Raw genomic sequence first — 18195 nt, forward strand, 5'->3', positions numbered from 1 at the left:
TTACTCACTCACATGGTTACTTACCCTTAATCACATGCTTTGTTGTTTACATTATTAGTGTTTTTACAATAGTATAAGTTTACAGAAACATCACTCTAGGGAGTTTATTTTCCTATTATATTTCTGTAGATGTCCAAAAGTAATTTCTCACACGTGTCTTTATCCATCTGATGTTGATATCTCTGTTTAAAATTCCTCTGCTTTTAAGAGCAAGTTTTAAAGCTTGATGCATAATATTCATTTTGCTGATGAATTGTAAACATGCATCATGTAAGCAAAGTTGCATATGTGGAATCCATGACTGAAAAGCTTTCTCAGAGAGGTTTTCTGTAAGAAAAATATCTCCGTAAGTTTTTCAGACCATTTTATTACTGACAGAATTGAAAATTTAGGTGCTTGGATATATAGTAATATTTCCATACTGTTGTTTCTTTTCTTAATCACATTTTTTAGTGTCTAAACATTTAGAATAGATGTCACCTGAAGTTCTCCAGCAAGATATGGCACAGAGGCACTGAGATATTTTTATTTCATCTGAATTTAAGTCTTTATTGTTTCCATATAGATGTCTTTGATAGTGTCAGGACAAATTGTCAAAGGAATAGAATTTTACCCTCACACTTGGACCTACCTGCAGAAAATTTTGGAAGTTGCATTTTCCCTACAACTAGTCTTGTATAGTGCACATTGAGATGGGTATTTCTTTGTTTGTTAACACAGATGAAGCTACTAGGTGAGTGCAGTGGAAGCATAGACTCAGTAAAAAGACTTGGATGCAAACTGAAGGAGGAAGAGGAAAAATTATCTGGACTTATTAACCTGAACAGTACTGAAACCCAAACAGCTGGTAAGTAATATTCAGTATTTTGATGGAAGTCAATTATGAAAAGTAGCAAACATATGCAGTGTTTTTCTGAATGAGCAGTTGGTGTTATTTACTGACATAGATATTTACATAATTGTGTCTGTTACCATGTTCTGTTTAACATCTCTCACAATTAAGTAGGAATAGTAAGTATTCCTTGTATATGTCATATGAAGACTTTAAGCATACAAGTGCATTTTAAGAACCCCTTCATATCATGAGACATAACTGTAAACCTTTGAGAAAGTCCCTGTAGATGCAGTGCATTTTATTAAATGTTTTCTTTTGAAAAATGATTGCTTATTTTGCCCTACAAAACATGTAAATCAGCATTCATTTCTTCTAATTTCTTCTAATTTCTTCTACTTTTAGAATTAGAATTCTACTTTTTACAATTAGAATTCTACTTTTAGAATTAGAATTTCTTCTAATTTCTTCTACTTTTCACTTTTTCTTATATTAGCTGTCTACAATATAGAAATATATATTCACCTGGTAGAAGTATTCACCTGAGTAATTTTAAGCATCAGCTGTAGAGCAGAATGTGTTGATTTTAAAGCATGAAGATGTTCCAGAGTCTGTAAAGGCAAGGTCTCCATTCTCAGCCTGGCAATACATGCTACCTATGTAGTTTATTTTATTTGTAATTAATATATATATTTTTTTAATTTTAAGTTGATGGGATGATACAACTTGTCCTTCTCTAAGACGTAGCATTTCAAGTAAACTAAGAAAAAACAGCCCCTAATTTATTTCTTTTTAACAGAGATACTTATCCAATGCAACATCAGTAGCTTTAGCTAATGTGGTGATGTGGGAATATTAAATAGTGAGAGGTACAAATACTTCTGAAAATAATGATAAATACGTGGCTAGTTAGACATATTCAGATTCTCTCCTGTTAGTATTTATTCTGATTTAAAATGTGTTTATACCAGCATAACCTGTTCAGAAACATGTATCAACTTAGTTCCGTAAAGCCAAGAGGAGTCTGACATTAGAGAGAGGTAACATTTTTTGATGCCTGGTTGCTCATCCAGATTTTTCATTCTTTCTCTCCAATGTAATGTTTTTTCAACCTAACTTAGTTTTCAGCATGGTGCTTAAGGGGTTAGGGTTTTTACAGATTTTAAGGGGCATCTTTTGTACTGTGCAGGATTCAACTGACACAAATGCATGTGTGGCAAATGTTTGGGGTGTTTTTTTGTTCTTTTTCTGAACTTGGTGTTTATCATTCCAGGTGTAATTGACCGATGGGAATTAATCCAGGCTCAAGCTCTAAGCAAGGAACTAAGGATGAAGCAGAACCTTCAGCAGTGGCAGCAGTTCAATTCTGACCTTAATAGCATTTGGGCTTGGTTGGGAGAAACTGAGGAAGAGCTGGAGAAGCTCCGCTGCCTTGATCTCAGTACTGACATACAAACCATAGAGCTTAGGATTAGAAAGCTGAAAGTGAGTTCTCTTTTCCATAATTTAGGTTGTAAACAGTCCTGAATGCAACATATATGTTAGAAAGGTCACTGATAGTTGCAGCTGGTTTGCTCCATTCTGTACATAGCTGATGATTGAAGTAAGTAACTTCAGTGTGATTTTATGAATCACCTTTTGGCAGAAAAATGTACTGTTGCCATTTACTATTTAATACAAATGAATTTTTGAAATAGTAATTCTGTGGCAATTCTGTAATTCCAGAATGCACAGATAATTGCTGTAGTTAGCTAAGCTGATGAAAGTTGAAAAAAGCCAAATGAAATAAAATCTCTTCTAGTAAAGCTGGTAACAAAATAACTATTTCAAAAGATACTCCTCTGGGACATATTACTTTGTGTGGAGGAAGAAGAGTGTCAAATGGGCTCTAGCCTAACTCACTGGGGTCACCCAGTACAGCAAAAAAATGGTGTCACTTTGCAACATTCCTATTTCTTCTGTTATCTCAGATGTATCAGGATCTGATCACTGCCTTTGTGATCTCTCCTGGATATTTTACAGTTATAAAGATCTGCAAATGTGGTGCTCCACAGCTTCACATTCGGTTATTAGCATCTTATAAGCTTGGGTACAAAAATGTGGGAGCCAATGTCAAAATGTTCTGTGATCCATGCTAGGAATGAGGTGGACAGACAGTAAAGATTGTTTCCGGCAGTGATCCATTTAAACCATATTAATGCTGATCTTCACTGCAATCCAAATATAGCTGTCATAAGTACTACAAAGGTCACTGTGACATGGGGCTTTTAAGTAAATGCTTTAAACGAGGTGGAAAAGGGGACATTTCATAAGAATCCTGTTCTTATCTCACCCACTCTTGGAAAGCTCATTACTGCCCTCCAAACCAAGAGAGGTGGGGTTTCTTTTGTGGCTTCCAATGTAAGCAGATCATTTTTTATAGTCCTGCTTCTATAAATTGGAGTAAGTTGTTTATACTCTTATATGTTTTCTTTTCCTTCAGTAAAAGGTTTTATTTTAAAATATTGTTGACAGCCGTTTCCACTTGAAAACATGTTGGTTTGTTGTGTTTTTGTTGGGTTTTGTTTTTTTTGTTGTTGTTTATCATCAAAACTGAGAAGTGAGGGCAAAAGTTTTATTGTGAGCTACAGTACAATTGTCCTAAATTTTGTTGGACCCTCCCTGTCTTTAAAATATCTCAAGCATGAGCCAGATCTTTAAAATTCAACTATGATTTCAGCCTTTTAAGACTTTAAAAGTTTAAATAGCTTCTTCTAGTTTATGATCACAGTAAAATTTTAGTAGATGTTAAAGAGTGAACATTTGCAGAGTCACACAATGAGCATAGAAGTCTCATATGCAGAGCAAAGAAAGAGACATTAAGGTACATTGCAGTTGCTGAAGGCGAATCTTTACATCCTCATGGTGCCTTCTCTGCTTGATTTTTCTGAAAGTTGCGTATTTCACTTATTTCTCTTCTTTCTTCCACCTATCCCCCTTTCTCTTATCATCAAGGAGCTGCAGAAGGCAATTGATAACCGCAAAGCAATCATTTTATCCATCAATTTGTGCAGCTCAGAGTTCACTCAGTCCGACAGTGAAGAGAGTAAGAAGCTCCAAGAGCACCTGTCACAGATGAACATGAGCTGGAAGCACGTATGCACTATGATGGATGAATGGCGCTGCTCACTGCAAGATGCATTAATGCAGTGCCAGGTCTGTATTGTATTTATTTTAAATAGTCAGCAGCCAACATATCAACGTTATAAACCATATTGCTTTCTGGTGTGCTCATTATCCAGTCTGGAACTTGCCCATGTGAGCCAAAATACAACTTTGTTGAATTCTTTGTAAAGAAATTTCTGAAAAATACACATGAACTACCTGAAGCATGTATTTCTAGCCCAAGGTTTTCTAAGTTTGTCATTTCTGGAATAGTATTCTCATACTCTGTTCTACACTTCCTTACATGTTATGTTATTTAACCCATAGGAGCTATCATAGGATCAATTAAAAACCTAAATTTGACAGGAATTTTCTGCTACATTATTAAAACCCGCACTCATCACTTGCAGGACTTCCATGAAATGAGCCATGGTTTGCTGCTCTGGTTAGAGAACATTGACAGAAGAAAAAATGAGATTATGCCCATCAATCCAAACCTGGACTCAGAAATTCTGCAGGATCATCACAGACTTCTGATGGTAGGGCTATAATCACTCTTTTCTCTCCCAAAGCACATCATCAGAAAAATAGCTAGTCAGATTTACCTTTCACTCGAGGATTAGCATTGTCTATTTTGAGCTAACACACAATGGTGGGACTAAGTTCTAACTGTGGGACTAAGCAGCTAACTTTACTTAGGAGAACACCACTCATTTCTGTCAATAGCAGAACTAGCAATTTAAAGACTCAGGCAACATCTAGGCTGCTGTATATTTTGCTGTCATTTGATGTTTAGTGTTTTGGAAGGTCTGTCCTCAGTGGGAACTTGCTGCAAACGTCAGGGGTGTTAAGCAGTCACAGAATGAACTGCAAGCTGGAGGGAAGGAATGCCATCCAGAGGGAGCTTGACAGCCTTGAGAGGTGGGCCTGTGTGAACCTCTTGAAGTCCCACAATGCCAAGTACAAGGTCCTGCATCTGGGCCAGGGCAATCCCAAGCACAGATACAGGCTGGGCAGCAAATGGATTGAGAGCAGTCCTGGTGAGAAGGACCTGGGTGTGTTGCTGGATGAGAAGCTCAACATGAGCCATCAATGTGTGCCTGCAGCCCAGAAAGCCAACTGTATGCTGGGCTGCATCAAAAGCAGTATGACCAGCAAGTTGAGGGAGGTGATTGTCCCCCTCTTCTCTGCTTTTGTGAGATCCCACATGGAGTACTGCGTTCAGCTCTGGGGCTCCCAACACAAGACAGATGAACATTATTAGACCGAGTCCAGAGGAGGGCCATGAAGATGATCAGAGGGCTGCAGCACCTCTTCTATGAAGACAGGTTGAGACAGCTGGGGTTGTTCAGCCTGGAGAAGAGAAGGCTCTGGGGAGACCTTACAGTGGCCTTGCAGTACCTAAAGGGGGCCTACAAGAAAGCTGGAGAGGGACTTTTTTCAAGGGCATGTAATGATAGGATAGGGGGCAGTGGCTTTAAACTGCAAGAGGGTAGATTTAGAGTAGATATTAGGAAGAAGTTCTTTACTCAGTGAGAGGTGAGGCAATGGAACAGGTTGCCCAGAGAAGCTGTGGATGCCCCATCCATGGAAGTGTTCAAGGCCAGGTTGGATGGGGCTTTGAGCAACCTGGTCAAGTGGAAGTCATCCCTGCTTCTCAGGACAGGACATTTTTATTCTTTCTCTTTTCTTTCCATTTCATTAATTCCAAATATCTGCTTTCATGACTTCAAGCTTTGTTCTTTTTTTTTTTTTTTCCCTTCAAAAATAACTTCCATTTAAAAAAAATCTGGTGCTTGCATTTGCAATAGCAAATCAGACGTGAACTGCTGGAGTCTCAGTTGAAAGTGGCATCACTGCAAGATATGTCCTGCCAATTGCTAGTCAATGCTGAAGGCAAGGACTGCCTTGAAGCTAAAGAAAAGGTGCATGTCATTGGAAACAGACTGAAGCTCCTCTTGAAAGAGGTTATACGTCACATAAAAGACCTAGAGAAAATTCTAGACATTTCAAGTAGTCAACTGGTAAGTCATGTTTTTCTATTCCTTCCTGTTTGTTGGGCACATTTCTCACTGTTTTGGTTCTTGATGGAACCAGCCTCTTCCTGTAATTAAAAGCAATTAAAAAGTACTATTTTTAAACTGTATTGACTTTGGTAGAAAATCCTTCACCTAAAGCAATTAAGTTTTGACTACGTGTTTGTTTTTCTTTTCCTTCAGGGTTAACAGAGAAAACATGTAATACCTTAATCTTAGAAAAATTGCTAAAAAAAACTTTTTATTATTATTATTTTATTTAATGAATTAATTAATTTCATGAAATTAACTTTTTTCCTCCCCTTTGGAAATAACTCTGCCGGGACTTCACTGTGGGATTTGTTTATTTATTTATTTGTTTATTGAGTTTGTTTACCTGAACGGCTAGTTGATGCATTTCTGAGCTCCGTTCCTTCTGAATTTAGGATTTATCCTCATGGTCTTCTGCTGATGAACTAGACACATCAGGCTCAGTGAGTCCTGTATCTGGACGAAGTACGCCAAGCAGGCAGAGAACGGTAATTTCACATCCTACACTTTCTGCCATCAAATGGGTGGGAGCTCTGGATGTCTATAGTAGTTCTAGCCAGATGAAAGGCCCCCCTTCTCACTTGATAGGAAAGGAAATGTCATAAACCAAATAAAAAACACAGCTGCTTTCCCCAACCCTGCTGCATATCCCATCCTGCATGAAATTTGAATTGATAAATATTATCTAAAACCAGGGCTGTCAGTGTGGTTGGTTTACCATGGTATGGCATGTTGTGTCTCTTGTATTTTGCTCTAGTGATGACAGCATCTCAAAGTCTGGTCTTGTCTGGTATAATCAATCTTCCATTTCTGTTTGGCCTTCTCTTCAGAGCTGCGTCATCGAGAACCTCAATAAATGCATATATTTCTTTTCATTTCTGATGAACATTGTAGGTCTTATTGAGACTTTCGATGAACGGCTGAATAGAGCTGAAGGACATAAAACATTGATCAAAACAGCTAGTTGAACAGGACCTAGTCAATGATGGCAACGCTGGAGTTGTCTGTTTACATTGCTGGCACAAAATTCAAGAAATGTAGCAATACATGCCTAGTAATTAACACTTCCATACTCTGAGCCCAAAATGGAACTGCAATTATTTTGTCTTTTTCTGCAATTCTATTGGTTGATTACTTCACTTTTTTTTTCCTTAGTTCTTAAAAAATCAAGTTTGTTTGTTTTGTTTTTTTTGCCATTTGCACTTTTTGTAAAGCATCTGAGTTCTGTCTTGACAAACTGTATGGCTCTTGGAATTTTTTTGTTTTGTTTTGTTTTGTTTGTTTTTACATTCACTAGTTTCCTTTTAGATGCTAGTATAAAAATGTAAAGGAATACTGGCTTTTCAAATGAAGAAACAATATAAACTTTTACATTTTATTTCAAAGGTCAATGCTTTCATCTTTTAAATTTAAACTTAAGTGACTAATAAAAACTCTGATATCACAGATGTAACTGGAGGATGCCTGACCATTGCAGGAAATGGAGAAGTACCTTACCATAAAATATCTCTCTAAATAGTATGCAGATTTTTAATAGACTTTATCTTAACATTTTAATAAGTATTCATCTATCATTTGTTAGTATTCATGTACATGACTACTTTTTCTCATTTTTGTGCATAATGTATAGCTAACTTTTATGATTCATTGTGTCATACAACTGACCCACTGTTGGGTCTGTTTTTTCAGACTTCTGCTTTTTGCACTCATAATTTTGGAGACTGAAGTGATGTTGTTTACAATTTCAGCACCAAATACACTGATGCTATATACTAATACTAAAAATGACATCAGATTGATAATCATCTAACTGCATTAAATATTCCAGCAAATAGTTGTGAGTGCAGGAATGCACCTACAGTTACTTGGCCTTCAAAATTGTGTGGAGGGCAGTGGAGAAGAGGCCAAACACCTAGAAGGAGGCCTTTTGACTTTTTTTTGTCCTTGGGAATATTAACTTTACGCAATTGCATTTTGAAATATCTGTATTTTCCCATAATCATCTCAAATTTATTTCTACTTCATATCACAAATTACATGAGCTCAATTTCTAGTGACATATATATGTTTTTAATCCTTTTATATATATGTATAAATGGAATGGCTAAACTGTTATTTTTTAATTCACTGTATACGTTCTAATTATTTCCATATTCAGCTAGGTGAAAAGAAAAGCCAGTTTCCTTGGTTCATGGGTATTGGTCACTTCATTTGATTTTTTTTGTTTGTTTGTTTCCTTTGCTGCACTTTTAATTTAGTTTCATTGGTAGCTTGTCTTTATTTGCCTGGACTGAACATTCTTCTTTCTTTACCCCCTGTTCATTGCAAACAGCCACGGGGCAAATGTAGTCTCTCACAGCCTGGACCCTCTGTCAGCAGTCCACATAGCAGGTACCTTATTCTCCTGGTTTCCACACTCTGCTCTAGAACCCCAAGAGGATGATGAAAATTGGCTGTGATTCCTGTCAGTCCACACCAACTCTGTCAGGTGGCCAGGACTTAAACAAGTGAAAACTTCCCTATTATTACTAGTTTGGCAAAAGGTGCTCTCAATTACTCCATATTCTTTGTTAATAGAAATACTGGATAATTCTTGAATCTGTACAGCTTTTGATTCCCAGTAATTCCATGTAATAGACATTTATTTTTAATGTGGTGTTTACAGTCGTATCTAATGATGATTTTGGCATAATTTAACAGAAATGCCAGTAGGTTCATGGCAAACACTTTTTATCATCCTCTTTACCTCTAGATATTAAATTAAGGAAGATAACAGGCCAGTACCATTTTCTAGAATTCACAAAACCCACAGATCTGGATGAGACATACTAACATCCTTTTCTTTTCCATTCTTTTTCTCCTTCCCTGAAATGTTTTGTTCGGTTTGTGGGTTTTCAGTACTTAAGACTCAAAATTAAAAGCCAGAATTTGAAGGTTTTAAAACTTGGGGTCACTTTCTCTCCCCCCATCAGAAGACTGCAATATAATGTGCTAATACTGCCATGGCTCATGCCAAGTGCTTGCATCCGTGTATTGCTCTGGGAGCAGCACTGCCCCATCTCTCTCTGACCAGTAGAGAGCAGACTTGCAGCTACAGCTTTTTGCTTTCCACCTTGTCTCCAGCAACCTGTCATCTCTGCAGCTAACAGTGCTTCTGCATTCTTTGTTGTTGTCAGTGTGATACGTGTACTTTCACTTTTTTACCGATCAAATCACTAGCCTCTAGAGTTAAAAATTAAAAAAAAAAAAAAGCAGTAAATACACAGGCATATATATACACACTATGTATAAAGTGGAAGTCTTTTGCTATTTCAGCATCTTATGCAACGCAATAGGAACACAAAATAATCAGAAAGCATGATCAAAATAGATTTGTTCTTATAGTTAAGTCCTAAGTCTGATTTATTCTACATATAACATGAACTACTTCATTTTTAAACTAACTCCTGTTGAAGTGAAAGATTTAAGGTTGGAAAGAAAACAACATTAGATTTAATACAGTGATTGAGCAATAATCAGGCAGCTAAAATATATCTTGAGATTATTTTTTTTCCCATAAGCAAAACAAAGGCTTTATTCAGCAAAATATAAATGAAATAGAGTAAAAATACTTAAATGTAGTTGTTTACATAAAGGCTTCTTTAAAAAAAGTTTGTACCACAGATATAGTTAGTTACTGCGAGTGAAGAGGCATAGTTACAAAACCACACAGCATAGCAGATAGAACAGGTGGAGTATCATTCACTATTTCCACTGACACTAAGAAGCTGCCTTGTTTTTAGGGATTTTTTATCCTCGAAACGTAATGAAATCACATAGAAAATAGGTGAAACACATACACGCCGTCTTTCTGTCTGATGCAGAAAGAATTAGTTTTTTCCAACTCCAGTCTGCTACAAAGCTTGGCATTTTGTTTCTCACAGGGAATGGGAGAAGGGAGGAGTGGGGCTTTACTCTGCAGCCATTAACATCTAGGAGGAACGGAGAATGTCTTCGGCAGATAAGCATGCTTGCACTAGCAACATTGTACTCAAGCAACGTATTGTGTGCACTCTTCCACTCTCCTGTATGGTCCAACAACGTCTGCCAACCTTTTGAGAAGGTTTCTGGTTGTAGGTGTGAGCAGCTGGCTCAGAGCACAGCTAGCAATGCTTTGCAGCTTTGAGATCAACCTCTATTCTAGCAGCGGCATTGGCGCGGCACCTTTCAGATCAAGTCTCTCCAGCACTGTTTATTAACACATCTTGTAGCGATACAACACAATGTTCAATTTGTCATTCAGACAAGCATGGAATACGAATGAGTCACTACTGAATAGGAAACTTAATCAAATGCGCAAGCCAGACAGGTTGTGGTTGATGTATAATGTGGTTTTAACTGATAAAGTAGTACAAGCTGTCACTGTGTTCTTTAATATTTTGACATGCCTCTGATCAGAGTACTTTGTGTTTGATCTTGCACTGGATCAGCAAACCCTGTTAGAGTTTAGTATACAGGAGAAATAAAGTTAATTTTAAAATATTTATCACATAGAAGATTGTGAGGGAAAACTCATTTAAAAATTAGAGGGACCGTGTTTTCTGTATAACAAATGTGATATCATTTTGCCTTCCCTATTATCACAGCGAAAAGAAAAGCATCCATAGTGTGGTGGTAAGCAAGGTATACGTTTAAACTAGATGTTACATTGTGGATTTAATTAAATGCTGATTCGAGAGGTATTAGTAATGCTGTACTAAGTGGGAAAAGCAAATCCAAGAATCAACTTCTCTTCCTTCATCAGTTTAATAGAGCTGTCGTAAATGCACACCTGGATCTGTGCCTGTGGATTTTCTGAAGTGATTCAAATGTTAAAAAGATTAAAATAATTGTTCAATTTGCTCAGGAGTGTTTACATTGTCTCTCTTGAGCAGCTCTATTCAAGTCTTGGCGCCACAGTGCCAACCTCCATTTCCTGCTCTCCACAAGCCTCCCCAAATGACTACTGGGTATTTAAAGGTCACTTGCTGTTCCTGGAGCATACCAGGCCACAGCACTCTTCATGGCTTTAGCCACATAATGGCAGTCATTGCCAAGCAGTCGTTCAAACACGAGGTTTTCATTTAGATTGCTGTTGCTCTCCCTGTTTTCTCCCTCATTCTCACTTAGTGCCTGTTATTTTAACTTCATATTTATTTAACTTCAAATTTATTATTCAACTTCATATTTAACTTCTGTAAGTTTGAATTCATCTTTCAGAAGTATGATAACCAAAATAATACCAACTTCTCCAGGTGAGGTCTGACTCATGCCTTATAGAACATCATTAAATCAACCCCTTTCTCTTCTGGAAGTCTTGAACTGAAATTTTGAAATTGTTTTTGTCCCCTTTCACAGTTATGTTGCATCATTAGCTTTTGGTTATTTGTCAAATAACAGCTCTAGATTTCTTTCTTTGTTATCTCCAGAGTGTTAGCTTCCAAATGCATAGCACTTTTTATTTCTACCTTGCATACTGTAATCTTAAACACCTTTTCCTACTTCTTAAGTCTATTTCTGATCTCTGAGTCACCCACTTCGTTCTGTGCAATAAGCTAATCCTATTTTGTATTTGTAAAGACTTCCAATTTCAGTCATAGAAATGAAATTTGCTGTTCTTATATTTTGTGCAGTAGTCTTTTCATAAATATATTAAATCAAGGCTCATCCTTGATTAACTCCAGTAATAACATCCTACTAGCCCAGTACTGCTGCTCTCAATATAAGACTGTTGTCTGCATTCCATTAGTCAATTCCCCATTAAATTCACTTTATTTATTCCTATCAGTTGCTTGAATTATAAATTGTTCTGTTATAATCTTTCAGATGTTTACTGCAATCCAGATAGATTAGTTCAACCATATTTTCATTGTCCAAAATAAATAAATAAATTAATTAAATTATATAAATTAAATCAGTCATCTTTAAATGCAGGTACTCATCTGAGCTGAAATTAGACTTCAACTTGCCCATCTGATCTACAGCCTGGTAAATTAGCTTCTCTCTTGAAATGCTTCAGAAAGAGTTCCAATTTCTCTGACATTAAAAACTCCCAAAGTAAGGGTAACTATTGCTTGCACTTCTTAGGTTAATGTGAGAGATTTCTGGACGTGAAGAAGCTTACATCTGGCCAGGTCTGCAGCTGTGCCTCCTTCTTTGTCGAGTTAGCGGGAATTATGTATGGAATGAGTAGCAGGTGGTCTTACTTCCTTGCATCCAGAAACAGCATCCTGTGTGATAAATGGTGGAGCAGTCAGAAGAGAGACAGCGGAAGATGCAAGCTCAAGAGAAAGAAATTACATTTTTTTCTCCAAACTGGCATACAATACTTCAGCTTTCCCTTCTCCTGCTGGAGTAGATGGGAGTTCTGCCTCTTATCTTTAGTAAGCCTTTCTGTTAACAAAGTATGGATATTTTTAACCATCTCTTCTTACCAAATCCATTAAACACTCTAAACTGAGCATTCCATTTTTCAATTATGTCCATTACAGAGGAGTACCTGCAATAAACAGTGACAGTACAGCACTTGAACATTTTAGAATTTACCCTCTGAAGATGTTTTCATAATGATTCATTATTTACTTGTTGAATTGTTCCCATGCAATATTAGAAACTGTTGTTCAACAACCTACTTCACTGCAGAGAGTTTCAATATACTTTGCCATGAACTGCTTTAATTTTTGAAAGAGAATCTATGTTCCTTGCTGAGACCAGCCATGCAGTTTATACAGTTCGACTCTTTTTCCTGTTTGTTGTTTTTATTTTTTGTTTATTTTGTGTGTTTTTTGGTTTTGGTTTTGTTTTGTTTTAGTAAATCACAAAGCAAAAAGTGCTGGATTATGCTACAGCAACAGTAGGAAAAGATTTAATAATAATAACAACAACAACAAAAGTAGATGCTGACTTTGCCTTTTGATTCTGCTTTTTAGTAATTTATTTACTCATCATTAAACAGCAGTTACCAACTGCAGAAATACAACCTTTTTAGTTTGGGATTAACAACATATGTACAGTGAGAGCCTTGTAAATAGGTGGACTATGCAATCAAGTGCTTGGAAGGTAATTAAGCACTCCTTGTTCCCTTTGTTCCTACCTCAGCCCATTAATTTTCTGTCTTGGCATTCTTGGACAGTAGAAGTCCCGATCTAATTGAACTTTAATATGGAATGCTCTGATGCTGTTAAATGTGCCATATCCTTTCCATGTGTTCTTTATAATACGTGATCCTGCATAATTCAACAAGCAGCTTTCCATCCAGGCTAGAATAACGTGGATTAAAACAGCATGTGATCCGTTGTTTTGATCATCCCTCCATCCTGGGATATGTAGGTCAAGTTAATCATTTAGCTTTCCTGAAGTGTTGGTGTTTTGTTTTGTTTTGAATTGTTTTTGGTTTTGTTTTATGGCAGTCTTCTTTCTGTCTGGCTTTCTTGAAGTCTTCACAATGGAATGATACATATGTATAAACAAAATATAAAAATAATCTCAAGCACAGGAAGAAGTTTTTTCCTGAACATGTGGAAAGGGGGCCCTTGCGAAGCCTCATATAGTTTTGAAGATGATATTTTGGTTTTTGTATGCTTTCTCACATGGATTCAGATTTATCTGTGAGACAAGATCGAAAGGACAAAGAAATCAAGAAACCATCAAGACTCGCCTGACTGGGGAGCATTTGACCTCAGCAGACCTGATCTTCCATACCTTTAAGTTGAGACTAAGTGCATCTTTATGAGTATTTTTGTCTCTTAAACCCTAGCAAACTATAGGTTTTCTGCAGCTTCACAACCACAGCAGCTACACATATGGTTTATAGCAACATATCTATGGCAAAATTCATGGCATAACATTTGAATGGAAGATTTCATGAGACTAATGATTTGAAGGCCCTAAGTTCTTCCATTTTTGCCTAGTGCTAAAATACAATACTTTACCATGTCATTTAATTAGCACACTCAGATCATCCATGTTCTGATATTAACTTGCAAAATCTCTCTTTTGAGTGCTCCACTTACCTCAAAACCTGTTGTCTGTGTATTAGAGCTCTGTCTGTCAGTTTCAGTCAAAAGGGAAAATGTGAAATCTGCTTCTTTATCCTTTATTAAAAAATTATTGGATTTTTGTGCTTAATTTGAAGTGACCCATTAGAAATGTTTGGAAATGTCTCCCATGGATTTCTGATAGATAAGTGCCATTTCAAGACAGATCCATAGACACAAGGGATACAATCACTCAGATGTCCTGTCAGCTGAGCAGATAGATTTTAACTGCTGATCCAATGCAAGATTCGAAATACAATGTGCTTTGTAGAAAATGAGTCCCCATTGCCTGAAGATTGGTATGTTAATTAACTGAATATTGATTTAACTGTATCTTATTGCATTATACACTTGTGGATAGTATAAAAGGAAATTAATTTAGAAACTTCTGCAACCAAATACAGTTGCCATTTTAAATGAGGATTCTTTTTTAGGCAGTGTGCAGTGAGCATGTGACAAGTATGTCCCACTTTTTATTTTCCCCTTCTCTAGAGCACAGTTAAGTGTAGAGTCTTCTCCATAACTGATGAAGGGGCTGTGGTGTCACAAAGTCCATTCCATTGTGATTATTTGTTTTTTTCTTATCCAGTCTAGAAACATGGGGTCTTTTAAGACAGCTGGGGAAATAGCATGTTCAGTGAAAGATACCTCTGCTGTTGTCAATCAGTGTGTACAAATTCTACACCAGCCTTCAGGGACAGCTGAGTATTTCAGTGCAACCTCTGCTGCAGTAATGTCTTAGAGTATTCACCTGTCCATCTTCTTTTCTCAGGTCCATAAGAGGTGGCTCAGGTTCCTCCCCTTCTGAGGCTGGGCCAGCATGGCAGCACCCATCCTTCTTCCTCAGAGTCCTCAGAGCTGCTCTGCCACTTCAGCTCCTTTTGCTGCTCCTGATTGGGCTGGCTTGCCTGGTGCCAATGACCGAAGAGGACTACAGCTGTACTATGGCCAATAACTTTGCCCGCTCTTTCCATCCCATGTTAAAATACATGAATGGTCCACCTCCATTATGAAGTTGTGATACAGCGGGTGATCTTGCTGGAGTACTGGCCAGGTGGCAGGACGGTTTTAAAGCATGACAGGACTCAGCGTGGCAGCTTTACCTGTCTGCTGCAGCCACCACTGTGTCCATACCATTCTCTACTGGCACTCAGACAATAACAAATCAGTGTATCAGTACCAAACTATACAACATATTACCTGAGTAGCATTACTTCAGTATTTGCATCTGGGGCACTAAGGAAATGACATGAGTAAGGGAAATGTCCTTTTGTCCAGCATTGTGGATCTTTTAGCCACTTTATACCCAGGTCACTGCCCTGTACTATGCATAGCCAAGGACTTGATACTGTAGATCCTTTCCTGTGTGCTGCTCTATATGAGCTATTAGCCTGTATTTGTTAAATACCTTCTCCGTATCTACAGTATGCAAAATAACTAATGTTTAAGAAATTTTAGAGCATTTGTATCATACAATTTTAAAGGATCTTGTATGGCATTGTATTATTCCCTGTGATTTCTGTTTTGGGCATGGTGATCTAACCTTTGCTTTGGATGTACAAGGTGTAAATCTGAGAAGCACTTTTTTTAAGGTTTAAAAAATGGATGTAATAAATGAGATCACAAAAAGTTTTATGAGGAAAAATGTTGAATGTCAAGTTGAAAAACAAAGAACATATTTATGTATGTACAGTTTGCTAAGCCAAGTTTTGTTTGTATTCATTTCTTTGCATTTATTATAGATACCATAAAATATTTTGTCTACGTGCTTTTTAAGGACAACTATGAAAACCTCTAAGTTTAGAATGAGATATGTATGGTATAAAAAAAAATAGAAAACATTCATATGCTGCACTTCTAAGAAATTAAAAATGCTGTAACAATTTAACAGTATTGGCTATCTGTTAGAATAAAATCATCTGGAAAATGTGACAAATGGTAATATATATGGGAAAGTGTTACATAAATTGTATCACTATACTAAATGTATCACAACAGTATCACTAGTTGAACTTCAGCATTTGAAGGATCCAAAATAAAGCTCCCTTTTCAGATAAGTGTAACATTTTCCTGGAAAGGATTTTGTACATCAGCAAAATATCTTCAGTGTCTGAGACCTAGACTTAGAGTGACACAAGTATATATTCTTCTTAAGACCTAGTTTCCTTCATTGGTATTCACGATTTACGCTAGGCTAGATTAGTAGCTATAATCACTGATTCTGAGCAGACAAAAATAAATAATACACTTTCAGGGTATAAAAATGAGCTATTATTTGCAAGAAGTCTGACAGATTTGTGAAATTGACCTTTTTTCTCTTTCCTGATATTAGTTTCTATGGTAACATAATTTATGTCAATGGTAATCAATGCACATACATTCATAATTTGGTAGTTCGCTCACCTTAGACAGGTTAGTCCAGATCTCTGCATTCTTTAGACATCCTTTCATCAGCTGGTCCTTGTTTTCGGTAGCTAATTTTTTTGTTGAAAGCTTTTTTTTTTTCTTTTTTTTTTTTAATAGAACATTATTGAGAGTAAAAAGACTAATTTAGTGAGGAGGATCTAAGGCTGTCTCTAAATTCTATTCCTCATTCTGCTGTTGGTGATCTCATGGAAGCAGATGTTATCTAAAGGGTAGTAGATAGCCTGTGATTATCAAACTATGAAAGAAAGTTTTATCTGCATAGCTGTCTGTTGAACCAGGAAAAAAGGCCACAGGTGAGAACTGTGTTAGTTTCTTACAGTATTTAAAAATTGAGGGAGAGGCGGGGAGTTTTGAAGGCAGCTGGTTAGGGGGGAGAGGGGAGTGCAAAGAAGAGAGTTCTGTTTGAATGATGTCAGATACAATTAATAACGTAGTTTAAAGTATAAAAGGTAGCACCTGGCCTGCTTTGAACTGCAACCTGACATTTGAATTTTGCCAACTATTTTGCCATTCTGTAGTCACAGTTTCCTGAAGTCTCTGATTGTGTGCATATATGACCCATTTGGAACTGAACTTTTTACCTTTTGACCCAACCCCTTCCTCTTTGCAGATTTGCATCTTCCACTATTGTTGACAGTTTGTCATCTTCAGCTTCCCCCTTATCTCTGTTTTTCTGTTGTTTGTCCTCAGTAGTTAGATCATGAGTTTCTTGTAATAACCTGAACATATGAGGGTCCATCAAACTTTCTTCAGGAGCCGGATGGCCTCTAACTCCAGAAAGCAAGATGCTACTGTGTTTCAAAAAGTGCTGGGAAGCCCTAATTTATAGAGCAGCAGTGTGAACTGTTTGTTTGTTTAGGATAGCGTTACTGACCTTTTTCTTATGTGTACCTCCTTGACCCTTGCCCTTGCTGCCCTGTAGCTTATGTCTGAAGTGCAGAATGGATGAAAAAGAGATCCCTGCTTATTGGAAGTTATAGAAGAAAGCAGAAGAGGGGTTTTTGTTGTTGTGGGTTTTGATTATTTATTCTTGTACTCAGCTTCATCCATGATCATTTTGATTCCTTACTGCATTTATTGTCCCTGGAGAAGATTTTTCAGGTAGTTTAATGTAAGTGGGAAAGGGTAAAGTTGGTGGAGATTAACGTATATATATATATAATTTTTTCCATGCTGACTGCGTAGGGAGAGCGGAAACCCTTGGTCAGCTGTTACAGCTGTTTCCACATTTCTGGCTTTCTGTTCCTTCACACTCTGTGTTACTCAGTGCTGTAACAGTCGTCTTCCTCTTTATTCCTAGCTTCTTCTCTCCTTAGTGCTGTGGTCATTATTAACCACATCATTTTCCCACATTTCCTCCTTCAGTTAGAACTGCCATTTCGCCCACTGGCTTTTTGCATGTCAATCATTTATCTGCAGATTCCTTTTATCTCCCCCTGCCCCTAGCCTTTGTCATTCAAATACTTGCTTTCAAAAGGTTTCACCTAAAGATTTTGCTTTTTTTGAAAGTAATCTCAGCAAGCTTTCAGGGTTCTTCTAATTATAAGGTCCTCTCAAACCATAACAACCATTCTACAGGCTACTACCTACAGAAAATGACAGTTGCTCAGTTGTTAAAGAATTAAAAGGCTATGCAAGGGAGTTTTGGAAGTAAAGTGGTTACAAAAGATAA

General features: G+C 37.0%; 1 protein-coding gene across 18 annotated transcripts in view; it reads left to right on the forward strand.

Annotated features, from left to right (window-relative positions):
- Positions 1–16159, forward strand: part of SYNE1 (spectrin repeat containing nuclear envelope protein 1) — a gene marked incomplete at its 5' end in the record, with an annotated part of 301642 nt that extends 285483 nt beyond the window's left edge. For 16 of the 18 annotated variants that reach the window (XM_083830445.1, XM_083830461.1, XM_083830457.1 and 13 more), the window contains 8 exons: positions 721–847; positions 2106–2317; positions 3827–4027; positions 4387–4515; positions 5788–6000; positions 6438–6530; positions 8375–8433; positions 14869–16159. In XM_083830445.1, coding sequence (XP_083686571.1) covers positions 721–847; positions 2106–2317; positions 3827–4027; positions 4387–4515; positions 5788–6000; positions 6438–6530; positions 8375–8433; positions 14869–15109 — 1275 coding nt within the window. In that variant the 3' untranslated portion in view covers positions 15110–16159. The remainder of the gene's footprint in view (positions 1–720; positions 848–2105; positions 2318–3826; positions 4028–4386; positions 4516–5787; positions 6001–6437; positions 6531–8374; positions 8434–14868) is intronic. The other 2 variants (XM_083830446.1, XM_083830447.1) reach the window with 1 other exon arrangement.
- Between the last annotated feature and the right edge of the window lie 2036 nt (positions 16160–18195).

Source organism: Anser anser (assembly GCF_964211835.1).
Source record: "Anser anser genome assembly, chromosome: 3".
Classification (NCBI taxonomy): Eukaryota; Metazoa; Chordata; class Aves; order Anseriformes; family Anatidae; genus Anser; species Anser anser.